We start from the raw sequence: 19,149 nt of genomic DNA, 5'->3' as shown, positions 1-19,149 counted from the left end.
TTTTTTTTTTTTCTTTATCCACTGTTTAACCTTTCTATTATCTGAGATAATATAGCATTTGTTTAATTAGAAAACAGTCTTGGGACTTGAGTCTATTCTCTTAAAGGAGAATTACTCCATCATAATCATATTTTGATCTTAAGCCATTTTTTTGAGAACACTGTCTTCTGTGTTACTCATAAACTGTTAATGGCAAATGTTGTGGCTGGAAGGAACTGTATGTGTCAGGCATACTAGCTGCTGTATAACCTAGGACTACTCCAGATTTCTTTGACCTTCTATAAGGTAGAAGTCCCTATTTCAGACCCCACCTATAATGTAAGGTTGCAGCAGATTCCTTAAACGTCCTTCTCTTCTATCTTAGTTAGGGTTTCTATTGCAGTGAAGAGACACCATGACCAACTTTTATGAAAGACAGCATTTAATTGGGGCTGGCTTACAGTTTCAGTCCATTATCATCATGGTGGGAAATGTGGCATCATCTGGGTAGACATGGTTCTGGAGAAGGAGCTGAGAGATCTACATCTTGATCAGAAGGCATCCAGGAGATTACTGTCCACAGGCAGCCAGGAGGAGGGTCCCTCTATATGGGGTGGAGCTTGAGCACTAGGAACTCTCAAAGCCCACCTATACAGTGACACAATTTCCTCCAGCACGGCCACACCTCCTAATAGTGCCACTTCCCATGGGCCAAGCATATTCAAGCCACCACACCTTCTTAGAATAAACTCAAGAGTAGTTATGCCAGGAGTGTTGGCATATGCCTGTAATCCCAGCACTCCAGGGGATTTGCAGGTGACTTGTGAGTTTGAGGCAAGCCTAGGACATACAGCAAGACCCCACTTTAAAAAAGAAAGAAAAAAAAGTAGTTAAACTATATTTGGGGTTTTGCATTTTCTCTCCTTAAAAAAATAATAAAGGGGCTAGAGAGATGGCTCAGTAGTTAAGAGCACTGGCTGCTCCTGCAGAGAACCTGGTTCAATTCCAAAGAAGGATTATTAAAAATAAAGTGCCTATTCCTAGTTGGAATCACCTTCACCTGATTTTGTTTGGTTTGGTTTGGTTTTGAGGGGATTGGTTGGTGTTGGGGTTTTGTTGTTGTTTGTTTGGGTTTGGTTTTTGTTTGTTTTGTTTGCACTTACATTCCTGTTATGTGAGTTTCTGACCATCTTCAATGCCTCTCCATTACTTTTCCTCCCACATTTCTAGGCCTTGGAGTACCTTTTCAAGTTCATTGTGCAGTCACGAATCCTGTATTCGAGAGCCACATGTGGGATGGAAGAGGAGCAGTTCCGGTCTAGCATCCAGGAACTTTTCCAGTCCATCCGGTTTGTGCTGAGTCTGGACAGTAGGAACTCAGAAACACTCCTCTTCACTCAGGTCTGTGAACTGTGCGAAATGGTGTGAGGTTTATTGCTACTCTTGTGTTGTGTTGTTTGGGGGATTCTCTAAATTAAATTATTTCTTTGACAATTTCACATATAACTTCTGATTGCTTTCCCTAACCCTCTTTTATCTTCTTTCCATTCTTAACAACTCTTCCCTACCAGTCCTTTTCCAAGATTCTTGACTTTATTTTGGTTTTGTGGCCCATTTAGTTTAATCCTGATCATCTGTGTGACATTGAATTGGAACTGTCTGTCACTGCCTGGTGGAGTACACAACTGAAGACAGTGACTTCCCCTCTTCTCTGAAGCTATTAGTAGCAAGTAGTTTAGTAGTAGGGTTGGACCCCCTAGACCCTCCTCCACCCATGCCTTACTATTACCAGTCACATTCTGGAGCAGACATCCACAGCTACTGTGTGGAGGAACTGCTGCTGCTGGGATTCTTTGTCAGGGCAGGTGATTTCTTTGTCCTGATTTCCAGAAGTGAAGAAATGGTGACAAGATTTTTGTGTTGGGAAAGAGGTGATTTGCAAGTAAATGTGTGGTAGAGAGAATGCTGCCCTTTCCTTGCTTCAGCTATGAGGTATGAAAGAGTCTAGTGGCTGGATACTAGGAAAGCAGCGGAAACTTGTTATTATGAATTCTCTTTAGACCAAATTTCTTACTTATCATTATTATAGTTATGAATATCATATTCATAGGGAATATTTAAAGTATATAGGGCACTTTATTTCCTAGTTTATTTTTATTATAACTTGTCTATTACAGATGTTAAGAATGGGATAGATTGAAAGCTAATGGGAATAATTGAATGCATCGACTAAGAATTAGAGGTAGATTCTGCTAGGAATATCAGTATTCAAAAGAAATTTTCTTTTTCATATCAAAGTTTCCTAACTAGCTAGTCTATTACCTTTACCAAGCCAACTTAAGCTATAATAAATCATATATTCATTACTCCATCCACATAGGTATTATTTTCCCTTATCACATCAGTACACATTTATCTCATGGATTATAATTCTTTGACATCTTGAAGCTAATTATGCCCAAATGTGTCAGAGATGAGCAGCTTTATGTCTACCCGCTCCGTTATGGCTGTTACTGTGTGGTAGTAGTGAAAGTGTATATTCAAACCCTATCTCAGTTTAGTTTACAATACTATGTGTGGGGGTTTTTTGTTTGTTTGCTTTCATTTTTGTTTTTTTGTCTTTCACTTGCCTCTCTATTGTCTCTTGATGCCCAGGAATTGCCTTTAGGTTCCTTGCCTAAAGACTGGTTGATCTTTGGGAGCTGCATGCCATAAAAGAGTCCTCAAGGCTTTCAAGAGCCGCTCCAAGGAAGCTCCTCCCATGATCTCACAGAAGTACCTCAAGAAACTCGTTGATATCTCCCTAACTTTGCTGCAGTCTAATAGGCGCCAAGGATGCCTACTGCTTCTTTCCCCAGCCAAAAAATAGTTACAGGGAGACTGAAAGTAGCTAGCAGAGCAGAGTAGATAGTCTTTCTGGGTATTTGGCAATGCTTTTGTACAACAGTGGTATTCCTATTACATCAGGACAGATGGCTTAGACCTGCCTGGTAAACGTGGTGTCAGCTTAGATATGTTCAGGGCTCACATCTTATTCTTTGCTGCCAAGCTTATGTTTCATGAGTTTCAGAACTCTTGGAAAATGTATTGTCCAATTAGACTTTTCATCTTTAATCATGACTATCAGAGTTGGAAGAGTGTGTCTTTCTGTCCTGGGGCAAGAAGTCAGTGTTAGTACTGAGTAAGACATACTCACCTCCACCCATTTTGTCTTTTGTATCTGAATTGCTTATATGTTGTGTGCTGGTTTTGACTGTAAAACAATTTCCCTGATATTTCATGGAAGTGTTAACCTGAAGAAATAATTCATACGAGTTTTACACTTTAGTCTGGCTTTAACATAAAGGACAGTAATACAGGCTTTTCCCATGGCATAAATTTTCACTCACTGCACCATTATCTACTACCTGATAAATCATTTAAGGAGACATCCTCTCCTAACCCCAGCTCACTTGCTAGTGAGATAAAGGGAGATTTTACCTTCTGTTCTTAAGGTGCCACTCTATTTCCCTTTTAAAATATTGTTTGTATTAGTGGTATAAGAAGACTAAGAAGTACAAGAAGTTTCCCTCAATGTGCTTTCAATAAATACTGGAAGAAAATAAAAGACAGCTTAGCTTAGCTTCTTACTGCTGTGGTAAAATATCACAGTAGCAACTTAAAGGAGAAGGAGATTATCCTGCTCGTTAGTTAAAGGTGCAGTTCATCATAGTGGAAGTCGAGGAGACAGGAGATTGAAGCATCTGGTCACATGATATACCCAGTCAGGGAGCAGTGAGCGGTGAATGCAAAGTGTTGCTCAGTTCTCTTTATTTATGCAATCCAGGATCCATCCCCTCCTCAGGAAACAGTCCTGTGCACAATAAAGATTAATTGATTAATTAATCCCATGTCCATTAACAGAATTAAGATGATCTCTCACAGGCATGACTAGAGACCCATCTCCCAGGTGATCCTAGACTTTGACAAATTGGCAATAACATAGCATTTATTGAAGATCTGTTGTGTTCTAACCACTCTACTTGAATCAGTGCACCTAATTTTTCCCATATGCCAAGAATAGCATTATCCCCATTTTACAGGTGAAAAACCAAGGATTAGAGCAACTCATCAAACATATTGCAGGCAAATGACAAAACTGAATATTTATTTACATTGAGTTTTGTTGTGTCTTCCAGGCTGGTCTTAAAGTTGCCCCCTCCTACCTCAACCTCCTGAACAGCTAAAATTACAGATATGAAACATCACACCTGGCTTAAAGCTGGAATTTGAACTCATATGGGTCTAATATAAAAATCTATTATTTTCCTCCTATAGTGTTCTGCCTCTCCAAAGTTATGGATCAATATTATCAGTTTGGGCAGCAAGATGGCTCAGCAGGCAAAGGCTCATGATGCCAGCCCTGATGGCCTGAGTTTGATCTTCGGGTCCCACGTGGTAGAATGAGAGAACCAGCTCCCCTAAGTTGTCCTCTGACTTCCACATGGGCATGTGCTCCCCACTGCATGAATACATAAATGTAATTTAAATAAATAAGACTACTAATGCCATCGTGCTTCCCCACTTCATTAAAATACATGATTATGTTTTCCTCAAGAGACCACATCTTCCTTCCAGGGCTCAGATCTAGAAGTCTAAGGGCACATATGTTTTTTCTCTCTCCCTCTCCCTTTCCCTCCCTTCACCCTTTTCCTCCCTTCTCTCCTCCATGTTTGAGCCATCTGAGTCTCTGAATTCTTAGTCTGCATTATCAGTGGTCCTCAAGAGTTTATAACGGAATGAACCCATATGTTTCTCATACTTCTGAATGTATACGTCACAGACTGCCAGAGAATCACATATGAGAAAATAATACACATATTCTTCAGGTTACATGATTATATATAGATATCACTATCCCTGGAAACTTATCCCATTCTTGAAACTGGGTTCCTGCTATGAATGGAGTCTCGCTCGTTCTGCTTGAAGGCACTCAGCATTTCCCTACTTTTCCCTTTCTTGGAGGTCGCAGGCTTGTGTCGGGAACCAACATTGAAAAGTCAAGAGTTTAGTCATAAACTAAAAACTTTAAATCCATTTTATGAAGAAAAATAGCTATTTCTCTTAAGCTACATTGTGTAAATTTCTCCTTGTACTTCCTTCTTTTGCCTACAAATTCCTGAGCAAGTTATGAACGTTTCAGTGGCCTGAGCCCTACTAAAGATTCCTTGTTTTAGTTTTGAATTTCCTTTCCCCATGCTCTTCAGAGTCCTATAGGGCTGAGTAGAGTCTAGGGCCAGGGAAGATGCCTCTCAAGGCAGGGCTGCTGCAATGCCTTTTGAAGCTCTTTCACACTCACACCTTTGAACCTACAAGCTAAGCACAAGCCAGACTCTTGCTTTGCTTGCTCCCACAGGCTGCACTACTCAATTCCTTCCCCACCATCTTCGATGAGCTGCTACAGATGTTTACTGTGCAAGAGGTAGCAGAGTTTGTGAGAGGCACACTGGGAAGCATGCCTAGCACTGTGCACATCGGGCAGTCAATGGATGTGGTGAAGCTGCAGTCCATTGCCAGGACAGTGGATAGTCGCCTATTTTCATTTTCAGGTAAATTAAGTTAAAAAGAGTCAGATTTTATTTTTTTCCCTTCCTGGGTAGTAGCCAAAGTTTAAACAGCTCAAAGTATCAGTTTAACAACCATAATTTAAGAAATCAGATCCTGAAAGTGTAATGATTTTAGTAAACTATATGAGAAATTCAGCCAAGATTTAGGCCTGATTGCCATTCTCACAATTTACTCTTAGGAGCCCACACCTTAGGGCAAGCTCATAAGGTGCTGTGTTGGTGTTCATGCTGTGACGGTGAAATTCCATAAGCTAGATGGCTTTAAAACAGTGAATAGCATGGGTATGATAGCAGGTGGATCTCTGTAAGTTACCAGCCAGCCTGAGCTACATAGTAAGACTTTGTCATATATATACCTAAGTAGGACACATGCCTGTAACTCAGCATATGAAAAATAAAAGCTGTCCTTGGCTCCATAGGAAGTTTGCAGTTATCCTGGCTTACATGGAACCCTGTCTCAACGAACAAAACAAAAAAGCACAAATACTTAATTTTTTCAGTTCTAAAGATTTGAAAGTCCAGGATCAAGGTACAAGTAGGTTTGATATCTAGTTGAATCTACTTCCTGTTTCATAGATATCTCTCTTCTCTGTTTTATCATCTAGCAGAAAGAGCAATAAAACTCTCTGAAATATCTTTTAAAGGGCCATTAGTCTCAGTCAGGTGAGGTGGCACACACTTCTAATTTCAGCACTTAGGAGGCAGAGACGGGCAAATCTCTGTGCAGTCAAGACCACCATAATCTGCATAATAAGTTCCAGGCCAGGCAAACCTATTCAGTGAGACCCTGTCTCAAGAGGAGGTGGGGTACTAATTTCATTAATGAGGATAAGTTTCTCATGACTTTATCATAGGAAGTTATCCACTTCAAATGCTGTCACACTGGGGATTAGGTTTTGATGTGTGAATTCAATAGGGACATAAACATACAATATGTAGTTGGTGGCCCTTGGTCTCCAGGCATAGGTACAGCCATATACTGGCTATGGAGTCCTGTCTCAACACTAGTCAGATGAGAGGACAAAGGGAAGGAGAGAGGACAAAAGAAAAGTCCAGTCAAAGAAGACAAGGATAAACCAACAGTTAAAAAGACCCTGAAAGGGGATCTGGGAAAATCTGTGCTTGCTTATTTCTTTGGCTCACCAGTCAGATATAGATAGATAGAGAGAGAGAGAGAGAGAGAGAGAGAGAGAGAGAGAGAGAGAGAGAGAGAGAGAGATAGAGATAGAGATAGAGATAGAGATAGAGATATATATTCATTCACTCCCTCCGCACCTCTTTAAGAGGGAAGTGGACAGAAAAACTTGTATAGTCCCTAGGCAGTCGGGAGTAACTGAGACTTTAGGAGTCCAGGATACCTTTCAGAAAGAGTCTTCAGATTTATCCTTGAAGCTGTATTGCTATGATCACTTTCAACCTACAGCACCATCAAATAGGAGCCTGATCCCCTACGTAGGATACCAGTGTTCTAGAAAATCGCCTAGCACAAGAACAAATCGCCTAGCATCAGCAAAAATAGTTATCTGGATTTTCATAACTATAATTTTACATATTAATTTTTAAAGTTTGACCTCAAAGCACAAGAACAAGCTGATAGTTCATTGCTGTGTACACTTGGAGTGCTAAGAGACGCTCCCCTGCCTCCCCTGGAGCAGTGTCGGGCAGTGATGAGTGACATTGCCATTCTTCTCCAGTACCTGAAGATGATAAACTTCTTCCTCCCGCCTCAGACTGAAAGGTGTTACCAGTGATTTGGACACTCTCACAAAATCCACTGCTTACAACTCTCTCTCTATGCACTGTCTCAAAAAGTTGCTTTCAAAATACAGAAAATGAAGCAGCCCCCTGCTCTCACTGATATTTTTACTTTTGTTATTTTTGTATGTGTTCAGCTGCTTGACAAAATCACTCAAGAAAACTCATGTAATGCTGGACTGTGTAATTAAATTTTATGATAATCCACCACCAAGTTTTCATTTGCATTTTGTTCTGATTTAATGTTCACATTATAGTATCTTCCCTAAAATAAGCTTTTTACCAGTTATGTCATATAAACAATTCTTTATTCTCTGAGCATACCAATTGTCTTTGGCATGTTCTAACAACAAACTGCTATTCTATCTGAAAGCAGCGATTGGTTTTTATAAGTTCTACTGTAATTTGTGTTTTGATCTAAAATACAGTAATTAACTCTTTATTTCACCATCCTTTAAAATATAGAACAGCTATCATACTGTTATTTTTTTAACATCGTATTTGACAAAACAATGTCAAAACTCTTATATGTCATATAATTGATCTTTAGTTTAACTTTCTTATTTCTGAGGTCTGGAGAGATGGTTTACTGGTTAAGAATACTAACTGCTTTTCCAGATGATCTAGGTTCAATTTCCAGCAACAACCATCTGTAATTCCGGTCCCAACAAACCCAGTGCCCTCTTCTGACCTCTGTGGGTACTGCATACATGTGGTATACAGACAAAACACCCATATGCATGATAAAAATGAAAGAAATTATTTCTGAAGTTCATATGAAATGGTTAAATTTCGTCAAATATAAACAATAAATTATATTTTCCATTACTTGTATTATTGTTAATCTGAATTATTATGGACAGGTAAGACAGTATCTGCAGGGGTGCACAGTCACTATCACAAAAGTTTAGGATGCCAGAAACATGTTCACACTTGTATCTTACTTAGTAAGAGAGGCCACTAGCAAACCATTCTATACAAGGGAAACCAAGCCTGTCAGAAGAGGAGTCAAGTCTGCTTAAGAACCGGAAATGAATTAGTAAGGGAGCTTGAATATAATTCAGCCTGTCTGAATTAGGGTTCCAAACATGATTTATTATTCTTGAAATGCTATTCTGGTAACATGATGAAGAAAATAAAGGTATTTTAATATATGCAGTAGGGTTGGTATAAGAGCTCACTAGTTATCAAAGGCTATATCACAAGCTAACATGATACTCCTATTCCATTCATTATTGGGAACATACCAAAAGCAGTCTAAAAAGCCCATGACCCAAAAGAGAGATGCCAGATGGTTTGACATGGTGAATGCATGCTAGGGTAGAAGTGACAGGCTTCAAAGACATGGCATGAAGAGAAGCAGTTAGTAATTGCCAGTAAGCCTACAAATCTAGCCATTACAATGTAGCTCATGGTAAATGTGACACACAGATTTTTTTCTCTACAAACTGCTTTTAATTTGAAGTCTAATCATTAAAAAGCTATCATTGGAAGCAGACTTGTACTTAAATCTTATTATTACATATGCCATTAGTGTAGGGGGTCTAAAATAATAATGAAGAAAAAAGATGGAGAAACTGTGTCATAGGATACCTTATAATTTCTACACACAAGACTTTTAGACTTTTGGAAGCAGGTAACCTCTACTATGACTCTGATCTTAACCCCATCTCCTTCAAGTCCCACAATGCTGCTATCTTCTATCAGTAGCTAGCTTTACTCCAATGAATGACCTCATCTCTGTTTTCTTTCCTAGAATCCCGCCGCATCCTACTTCCTGTGGTTCTTCATCACATTCATCTTCACCTGAGGCAACAGAAAGAGTTGCTAATCTGCTCAGGGATTCTGGGCAGCATCTTCTCCATCGTCAAGACCAGCTCTCTGGTAGTGACCCCACAGCCCTCCCCACTTACCTCTGCCCTGATCTTATGTTATTGTAGTCAGGAGCAGACAAACAATGATCACTTTGTGTACTTCTCAGTCAGATGCCTTTATTGAGGAAAGGCACGTGCCCAAATGAATGTGTATGCCTAGCAAGTTTCTCAGTACAATACATCCTTGGTGTGTTAATAGTTAGACTGCTATAAATGTACACAGATAAGTCATTTCCCACAGTATCAGGCCAGTCCCACTCCATCTTCTGTTTCTATCAGAAGGGACTGACTCTGGATTCCTGGGAGTTCTTGTAGGTTTTAAGTACAAATACCAGGAGGCAGACCCAGACTAGTGGGGGGATCTTGTTTATTCAGACTTTCAGCTTTCAATTAGTTTGCTTGTACCCATGGCATCCTTAGGTCTTGTGAGATGAGGTCGGGTATGCAGTAGCCTTCTGCTGCCCATGAGAGTGCTGCACCTGTGAGATGCAGAGTGGTTCCTTAGGCGGCAGGTTTTAGCCATGTTGTTATCTGTTTTCTCTTTAAGGAAATATGTGGTAGAAGGAGAGAGACTGTGGTAGAGGAAAAGCAGAGGCATGGATGAAAGTAGTATTTGCTTTCATATTGTTTATTTTATATGCTGATAATAGAAGAAATGTGTATTATAGAAAACTGGAAGACTATAGGGGAGGTATAAAGAGAATGAAAAACAAGCATGGATTTTATTATAATTTTTTTTAAGGTAATGCTCCCAGAATAGAATTTGAAGTGCATTTAAAATGAAGGATAAGACTCGGGTTATATTTACCAAACCTGATTACTTAGGTGGAACAAAAGAGGCACCTAAAACAAAGGCATGCTTCATTTTGCAAAAGACAGAAACCAAAAAAGGATCTCTAGTGTCCAGAACTAAAGCACCCTCTAATAACAGAGACCCAACTTGTGGGACAGTGACTGAGATGGTTCTAGCAACCCTATTGTTTGCTCTTTACTCCAGACAAGATCTGGCAACGCTCCTTCCCACCAGACTTCTTAGAAGCCACACCAAGCACATGATGTCTACAGAAGTCCAAGGTCATATGTCTGCTAGCTTATTGCTAAAAGAAGGGAATGTATTGAAGAGGGGTTTTTAAAAATAAAGGAAAAATGAAAACCAGTGAAAAGCCTTTAGGTAGTTTGGTTGCATTTGAGGGAGTAGATTAAATATAATTAATTGACTACAACTGCTCAAACATGTATCAAAGAAAAGATTATTAAAATCACTTAGATTAATTTAGCCCCAAGAGCCAAGTCCTCAGGTGACATGGGGCAGAATATAATTATATTTGGTGCATGGGTAAAAGGAAGATGGAATTTAACCTCTGTGAGAGCAGAGACAAGTCTGTCTAGTCCATCTCAGTATAGTCAGGTTCTCAAACAGTGAGTGACACATAGTAAATGTCTAGTGATGGTAACATGGGTGGACAGGGGATGAGAATTATCATCAGTAGTTGTACAAACATTTTGAAGGGCTCAATGTTTAAAGTGCTTGCTCTGCAGGCATAGGATGATGTGCATTTGGCTCCCTAGCATCCACATCAAAACCTTGCACAATGGTGCATGTGTCTGCACCCCAACACTGGGAGAGAATGTATGGAGGAATAGAAAGATCCAGGAGGCTTGATGGCCAGCCATTCTGGATAAAATTCAATGTCCAGGTTTAGCCGAAGACTTTGTCTCCAATAATAATGGTGATATTGATGGCAATGATGTAGAGAACAATAGAAGATGTTTAATGTCGACTTTCTGGTCTCCACGTGTGTTCACACCAGCTGTGTGCACGTGCATACACGTGCACCACACAGAAATCACATAGACACACAGAATAAAATTTTATATTTTGGAGAAGGGATAATGGGAATCTCTTTTGATGATAATTAAAGCCACCCTACAAAATTTGAAATGAATATGTGATGTCTATAAAAGGGTAATGGAAACTGTCCTAAAATTCTAGTGACTGGGAAGTAGCCTATAGTGAGAAGGCATGTTCTACTTTTATAAAGCTGTCAGAGATATATGGATTGAGAATAGAGTCTCTCAGATGGACTGAGAATTACAACAGACTGAGAACTAGAAAAGGCCACAGAAGGGGTTTGCAAAACTCAAGAAAGTGGGGCGGAGGGTGTGGAACTTTGCCATTTCTCAAAGTTCATCATTTCTCACTGTCAGTAAAGGCATGATTTCTCTTCACTACACTGGGGAAATCAAGGAAAACCTTTTAACTCAGGGCATTCATCTCTATCCTGTGTGTCAAAATTAAAATTAATGTGTCTGCCTGAGATTGAAATTTGTGGCTGATATTAGTAAAGGCAAGGCCACAGCCACCATCCCTGTACAGGTGAGGCAGGCAGGCCTCACCTCCTACCAAAGCCATTGTCCTGGATTCCCTACACAGTCCATGTTGGTGAGTCTACAAGATCAGCATTAGATCACTCCTGACGTGGCTTAATGAGATCTGCTCCTGAACATCTGCTTAGCCTGATGCTAATGGTGGTCTCTCTCATGCTCACTCCAGGAGGCAGATGTCATGGAGGAGGTAGAGATGATGGTGGAAAGCCTCCTGGATGTTCTCCTACAGACTCTCCTCACCATCATGAGTAAATCACATGCTCAGGAGGCGGTAAGAGGGCAGCGGTGCCCGCAGTGCACAGCCGAGATCACTGTTAGTAACTAACACTCAGGTGTTCTTGCTTTCTTTTCTAACCTGGGGCTCCTTACATTACTCCCATCTCACCACCCCACATTTTCATCTCAGCCTCCTCCCTGCATGATGGTCAGCACGTTACCCTCTTCTTTCTTGACTCATACTCCCCTTCTCTCCACTCTGAAAGTTCTAGCTTCATATTCCTGGGACACTATTTTAGGGAAGGTTCAAGGAATGCTTCTTGTGTGATTTCTCTACCATAGTTTCTGTTGGTCTTTGCCTTTAAGCCAAGACCCTTGTTATAAATATTGAGTGAAGCAGTGCAGTGTTACAACAAAGCTGTGAGTTGAGGCTAAAGGCTGTCTCTGTAGGAAACCTCCAATAGCTTTCCTACATGATACAGAACAGAATAATTGTCTCAGAGTTTCTTAGTCTACAGATTAGTTGGTTTAGTATATAGTATTTGTATCTAAATTTTTAGCATCAAGAAAAACATGTGGTAGAATTTCAGTAGTGTTGTTGAATAATACTTTTATATTAGGCCCTAATTGGGGGCAGAAACAAACTGGGAAAGCATCTCAGAAGGGACGGAGAGAGAGACCCTTTGCCGGAGACCCCACCTGCGTATCCAGAGTGAATTTTACAGCCCCATGATACCATGAAAAAGTTTGTGTGAGTACTTTCAGTTGGAAGATAAGAGATTACAAAACTCTTTGAAAAAATTCATTTCTGGGATCACGCCAAGCTCTAGCATGTCAGGGTGAACATGTATTCTGGAACATTTGGCCTGGGAAAAGTGTCTCCTCTGAAAAACATAAGGCTTAATAATTTTTTTACTGTAGTCATTGTCATATTTATTGCACAGGTCTATGATATTCCATAGTAAGTAGACAGACTGTCAGTATTGAAAAATCAGACAGTTCATCTGTTCTAAAACAGATCCAAAAGAAAACATCAACAAATTCAATACCAAAGATTTCAGATGGAGAACTTTAATTTGTCATCAATATGTCAGAAATTCAAGTAGAGATGATTGAAGCTTAAGTAAAAGAATCTTGAACTGATAAGATAACTGGATTTAGAATCAGTTCTTTGAAAATGGACTGTCTTGAAGAGAGATCTAGATGTTCAACTTACAACAGTAATGACCTTGATAAGCAACAAAAGAACCATAGCATGTAAAATTCTTTAAGAAAAATGTACTGAGATTTTTGTTTGAGAGCCGCTGTTGAGGTCACTCTTTAACGTAGGTAAAATTATAATATACTCTGACATGCCTTCTAATCAACACTAATTACACAGCCCTTGGCTAGGGGGTCTGACCCTGCTTTAACATTTGACAAATATTACTAATGAAGTCATTCATTTCTGTAGATTATTATAACTGTAACTTGTTGGGTACCTTCTATGTATTGGACATTGTGCTTCAGTGCTACATACACAAACACACATTCATCTGACCTTTACAGTAAATTAGCTATGACTTCTTATTCCCATCTTCAGATAAAACTGAAGTTCATATACATGTGAAGATTTTGTGTAGTTTCAAGGCACTTGAAAGGATTCAATACATTAAAAGACTATTACCAAATTCCCTCAAATTTAGAAACACTTGAAAATCATATAGGTAAAATACTTTTCCTGAGGAAACAGCCTTTTGAGAACCATGGCAGTAATTGCCATAACACGGCCTTTACAGTCCTTAAAGCCAGTGTTTTGTTGTTGTTTTGGTTTGGTTTGGTTTGGTTTTAGTATATTCTATTGGCTTTTGAAAATATACTTTATGACTATACTTAAGTATGTTTTGAAGCTCATAGCCTATTCCCTCCCAAAGATCAGTTTCAACTCCTTTGCCTTTCTTTTGATCACTTACATCCATTTTTCCAGTTCAGCTGCTCTTCCCCGCAGATGGTCCAGATTTTGTCCAGAGAAGAGGCTTTTTTTTTCAAGTAGCCTCTACAGACTTCAGTATTGTATTCTGACAATAAGAGACTATTTAGTCAAAATATTGCTGTAAAGAAAATGATATTTCACTTTGCAGTATTTTCCATATTGTAAGTGAAGGTTTTTCAATAATTCTGTGCTACAAAAACTTTATTAAAACTCCAAAGCACTCCTAAGAAGAAAGTTCATTTTTAGGAACACAATTGTCACCATTCTTCATGAACATTTGGGGCCATCTCAAACCCTCCCTTCTCTTCTTACCCTCTGTAATTTGAAGAACAGAACCCCTGTGACTGGCTGTGCTAAGTGTTTTTGGTATTGTTTTTGTTTGGATTGGTCCCCAGGGTGAATATGTGTCCTGCCTCCTCTCATTGCTCCGTCAGATGTGTGACACCCATTTCCAACACCTCTTAGACAACTTTCAGAGTAAAGATGAACTAAAGGTAGGTAATAGCACTGGCCTTTCACCCAGGAAAGGAAGCAGGCAGCCACAGCTGTCATAGACTTCTCTAGATCAGAGGGTTGCATTTAGGTGGCCATCACTGCCCAGGTCATTGGATTTAGCAGCCCAGTTTATACTGAGTATATGATCTCCAGAAGTGGAAATCTGGCAGTACCCTTCACATAGCCTGACCCCAGGCTAACACTTGAAATTTTTTCTGTAATTGATAGCAGCCTTGTGAACATTTCCCTCTATTAGAGAATAGCCTGTAGCATGTTGGACTAGAAAGCCAGTACTCTCCCTTTCTTATGTTTTATTCTATGTAAACCAGGCTTTTCTACTTTAATAGCTGTACTTATGATGATGCAGATAACGTCTTTATTTGAATGTAGTTCTGGAAAATACCTCTAGCCAGGGTATACCCTTCTTACCTTGAGCTGTCAGACATTGAATCTGACACAATGAGAGGTAGGTGATACCAAGAAATGAACCTAGAGTCCAGCCAACAGGAGAAGGTCTTCCTTTGCTGATCGTCAGCTCCTCATAGACTGCCAGGGTTTGTGTCTGCATCAGACCATTGCAGATGTGGGTCTGTGCTCTGCTTTTATTCAGAACCACGTCACTTGCATGTCATAATGATACCCCATACCTCCTGAAAGATGAGATCACAGGACATTCTGCCACCATGGAGCCCATTCTCTGTCTTTTGTATTGAAGAATTTACTCCTATATAGAGACTCCTCGATGTCAGTATGTATCTAAAAGTAAAGTCTATTGCTGTTCATTTGAAATCTTAGTTGCCAACAGGGCTTGTGTTAATTGTAAATACGTAGATTTGTTCTGTTGGACTTGAAAAAATAATTTGTGTCTTTCATACAAATAAATAATAAATGTGATATTTCCCACACATATGTATATGTACATGTATATGCATATGTATATGTATGAAAGCTGGTGGAGAAAGTGGGACAAAGACCAGAAGGAAATGATGGGGGACAAAATGGAGTAATACAGTGGTAGACAAGGCCAGGGACCTGTATCTTTTAAAATGTCATAAGGAAACCCATTTTTTTGGTAACTTAAAAACAATAATATGGAAAAATAGAATCCACGAGTGTTCTAATTTAACATAAAAACTGTCTTTCAATGCCTCTTCATTCTGCACGTCGGATGTTATCTTTTACTATATTACAAACAGGGACAGAGTGATGACCCAGCTCCAGAAAATACTGTCAGTTTTCTGATAGCATAGGAGGCTCTGGCATAAGATAGTGGAAGGGATCCAGAGAGGCTTGAAACTAATTTTCCTCCCACAGAAGTGTCTGGTAGTACCTCAAGTTGTGTGCCTTCTAAAAGTCTTGCTTCCTGTTTTCCTCTTGTTTCTTACTGCTATGATCTCCAAAGTCCCCATATTTTCAGGGAATGAATTTTCTCAAGTCTCTTTAGTCAGTTACCAGGATTTCTTTTATTTTTAAATTATGAAGGGGGAGTATTTGCATATTTGTGCAGGTGCACTCAGAGACTAGAGATATTGGATCCCTTGGAGGTAGCATTGAGGGTAGCTAGCTGTAAGCTGTCCTGCATGGATGCTGGGAACAGAACTTGGATCCTGTGGAAAGGTAATAGTGCTCTTAACCACAGATCCAGCTCTCTAGCTCTAATCTCTCCCTTGTAAATTTTTCATATTTGTTGACTTCACTTGATTACTGTTTTCTCTCCTGCTTTATTTGTCTCTGTGAACACCTATATTTCACTCTCTTGACTATCATTTTTAAAATGCTGAAAAGATGCATGAATAAGAGAACATGTTCAGTCTACTACATTCAACTTGGAGATCTTCTGTTTATGTGTTCTTTATGACAGCGTTATTTAGCTGTCATTTATATTTGTTTATGTGTAAGAGATGTGTGCTTGTGTGGGTGTGTTCATTTGGCAAGGGGGCATGCCTGTGTTGTAAGCATGCCTGTGGACCATAGGACAACTTCAGTGTCCATCCTTCCCTTGAAACAGTTCTGCTCATGTGCTTTCATTGTGCACACTATGATAGCTGACCCAAGACCCTCAAAGGAGTCCCCTGTCTTGCCATCTCATCTTTAATGTAGGAACTATTGGATCACTCACACACACAGTAATTCATGGATTATGGAAGCCCAGCTTAGGTCCCATGATTGCACAGCAAACACTTTGTACACTGACTCAGCTTCCCAGCCTTAAAATTCTTAATTTTAAAGAGTATAGGCTGGTGTTTCTTTGACTGTATTCTTCTTACAAGATTACAAATAGCAAGATCAAGTTATCAATTTAAAATTTGCCATAAAATAATGAAGACTATTAGCAAGACCAAAGTTTTAAATACTTACTGAGGCCAAGAAAATGACCTCTTGCCCTTACAGTCAGAAAATATTGACATAGGAGACAGAACAAATCTAACAAAGAGCAGATGAGTAAAACATGTTCAAAAACACACACATAAATGTGTGTGTGATGTCTATGCACTTATATAAACACAGATATGTTTATCTATACATGTGTGTATGTGTGTGTGTATACATTTATAGCATACTGATTGCCACATTACTTTTATTCTGTTGTTGCTTTCTTTGTCTTTGAGCAGCCACTGATATTTATCATCAGTGCTGAAGGACTTGCCTAAAGTAACTAGGCTTGAGGGGAAAAAAATTAAAAGCCACGTCAATTATAAAGGAAGTAAAAATATGTCTATCTGCAGATAACTGACTTTACATACTAAAAACTCTAAGTTATCCAATGATGACAAAGATCTAACAACCTTAGTTGGGTGATGGCCTTTAATCCCGGCTCTCAGGAGGCAGAGACAGCTGAATCTTTGACTTCAAGGCCACGCTGGTCTACAGAGCAAGTTTCAGGACAGCCAAAGAAACCCTGTCTCAAAAAAACAAAAAACAAAAACAAAACAAAAAACATCTCACACAAGTAACCAAATGGCTCTCTTTGTAAGAGTTGCCTTGGTCATGGTGTCTCTTCACAGCAATGGAAATCCTAAGACACTAGAAAAGACAATATTAAGAAGAGCTTGGTGCAGCTAAATGGTAGCTTGTCTTGAGCGTCAAGTACAAGAGTTTGCATTGTAGCTTTTATTAGTTTTACTTTAGGAAGTGTTAAGATAAAATTGAAATAGGAAAAAATAATTCTGGCCTGAGAAAACAACTCAGCTATGAAAGTGCTCGTTGCACAGTCTGAAGTGCTGATATTGGAGTCCCAGCTCCCACATAAAAAGCTGGGCATAGGTGTTTACCAGTAGTCCAGATGCTAAGGGGGTGGACACAGGGTCTCATCAGCTCACTGCCTAGCCAGTCTCACTGAATCATTCAAAAACTGGTTGGTATGTGCACAGATGTATACCACACACATACATATAACTAAATAAAATATACATGTATTATATCAAGATGAATAAAATAATTAAGGAACAAAGTTAAAACTCAACTAATGTCTTCATGAAGTAGAAATTTTTTGGTTGTTAAGATGGGAGTACTTCCCCCAATGGAGGAGCTAGAGAAAGTACCCAAGGAGCTGAAGGGGTCTGCAACCCTATAAGTGGAACAACAATATGAACTAACCAGTACCCCCAGAGCTCGTGTCTCTAGCTGCATACGTAACAGAAGATGGCCTAGATGGCCATCATTGGGAAGAGAGGTCCCTTGGTCTTGCAAACTTTATATGCCCCAAATGCCAGGACCAAGAAGTGGGAGTGAGTGGGTAGGGGAGCAGGGCGGGGGGAGGGTATAGGGGACTTTCGGGATAGCATTTGAAATGTAAATAAAGAAAATATCTAATAAAAAAAAAGATGGGAGTACTTTCCAAATGGATGGTCAGTTTTGATGTAAGACCTATCAAAATTCCATCTCCACTTTGGCAGAGACTGATGCAGCTTTATTGAATTAAAAGGGACATTGTTTAAAAGTACAATACTGGAGATTAACACCCACTTCAGAATTTACTACAAAGTAACAAGTAATCAGGATTGACATGGCAAGCTGGGGCTTGGTGTGGTGCAGGTTGTGAGTTCCAGTCCTTGGGGCAGAGGCAGGCAGGTCTCTGAGTTCAATGAAGCTAAACCAATCAGGGCCATACAATAAGGCCCTGTCCTTAAATATATATAATTAACACTGGCAAAAAGATAGACACATAAATCAATAAAACTGAGCTAAAGGGTTTAGAAATATATCTTTATATTTATACTGTTAATTCCCAATAGTGAAGCCAAGATAATTTAATGAAGAAAGAGGAGGCCTCAACAAACTACTCTGATGAGTTAACATCTGCATACAAACAAGATGGGCTCCTTCATACATGGCTCAGTTTCCCTCTCCTCCTTCCAGTGTTCTTTCTTTGTTGCTTCTATTTCATGATTGGTCATTATATGACAAGGGAACATTCTTTCTGGTCTTTTCTCTTTGGTATTCTAAATGCCTCTCCTATATCTGGACTAACATTTCTGAGCTAAAATTTGGAAAGATTTTTCTGCCATTGTCTTGTTGAGAATGTTTTCTATCCCCCGGAATGAAATCCGTTGCCGTTTCTATGTCTATGACCTTAGCTTTGTTTCTCTTTGTATTTTCTAGTCCGTAAATCTTGGGAAAAGCTAAACAGGTATTTAATATGGCAAAATCAGAGTACTCCCGCCTCAGAGTTTGTTGTGCATTTTTATTGTTTGTGCTGTAATTATGTTTCATTTGGTTTGGATTTGTTTTGAAATAGGGATTCTCTGTTTATTAGCACTAGCTGTCCTGGAACTCACTTTGTAGACGTGTGTGTGTGTGTGTGTGTGTGTGTGTGTGTGTGTGTGTGTGTGTGTGTGTGTGTGGTTTTTGGAGACAGGGTTTC

General features: G+C 39.4%; 1 protein-coding gene across 1 annotated transcript in view; it reads left to right on the top strand.

The window, feature by feature from the left end:
* Dock3 (dedicator of cytokinesis 3) overlaps positions 1-19,149 on the top strand; it is a 285,914-nt gene that overhangs the window by 204,849 nt on the left and 61,916 nt on the right. Inside the window, exons 25-27 of the mRNA XM_021171370.2 lie at positions 9,097-9,224; positions 11,769-11,915; positions 14,186-14,284. Of these exons, the coding sequence (XP_021027029.1) occupies positions 9,097-9,224; positions 11,769-11,915; positions 14,186-14,284 (374 nt within the window). The remainder of the gene's footprint in view (positions 1-9,096; positions 9,225-11,768; positions 11,916-14,185; positions 14,285-19,149) is intronic.

This window comes from Mus caroli, chromosome 9, assembly GCF_900094665.2.
Source record: "Mus caroli chromosome 9, CAROLI_EIJ_v1.1, whole genome shotgun sequence".
Classification (NCBI taxonomy): Eukaryota; Metazoa; Chordata; class Mammalia; order Rodentia; family Muridae; genus Mus; species Mus caroli.
This window is presented reverse-complemented; position numbering and strand designations above follow the sequence as displayed.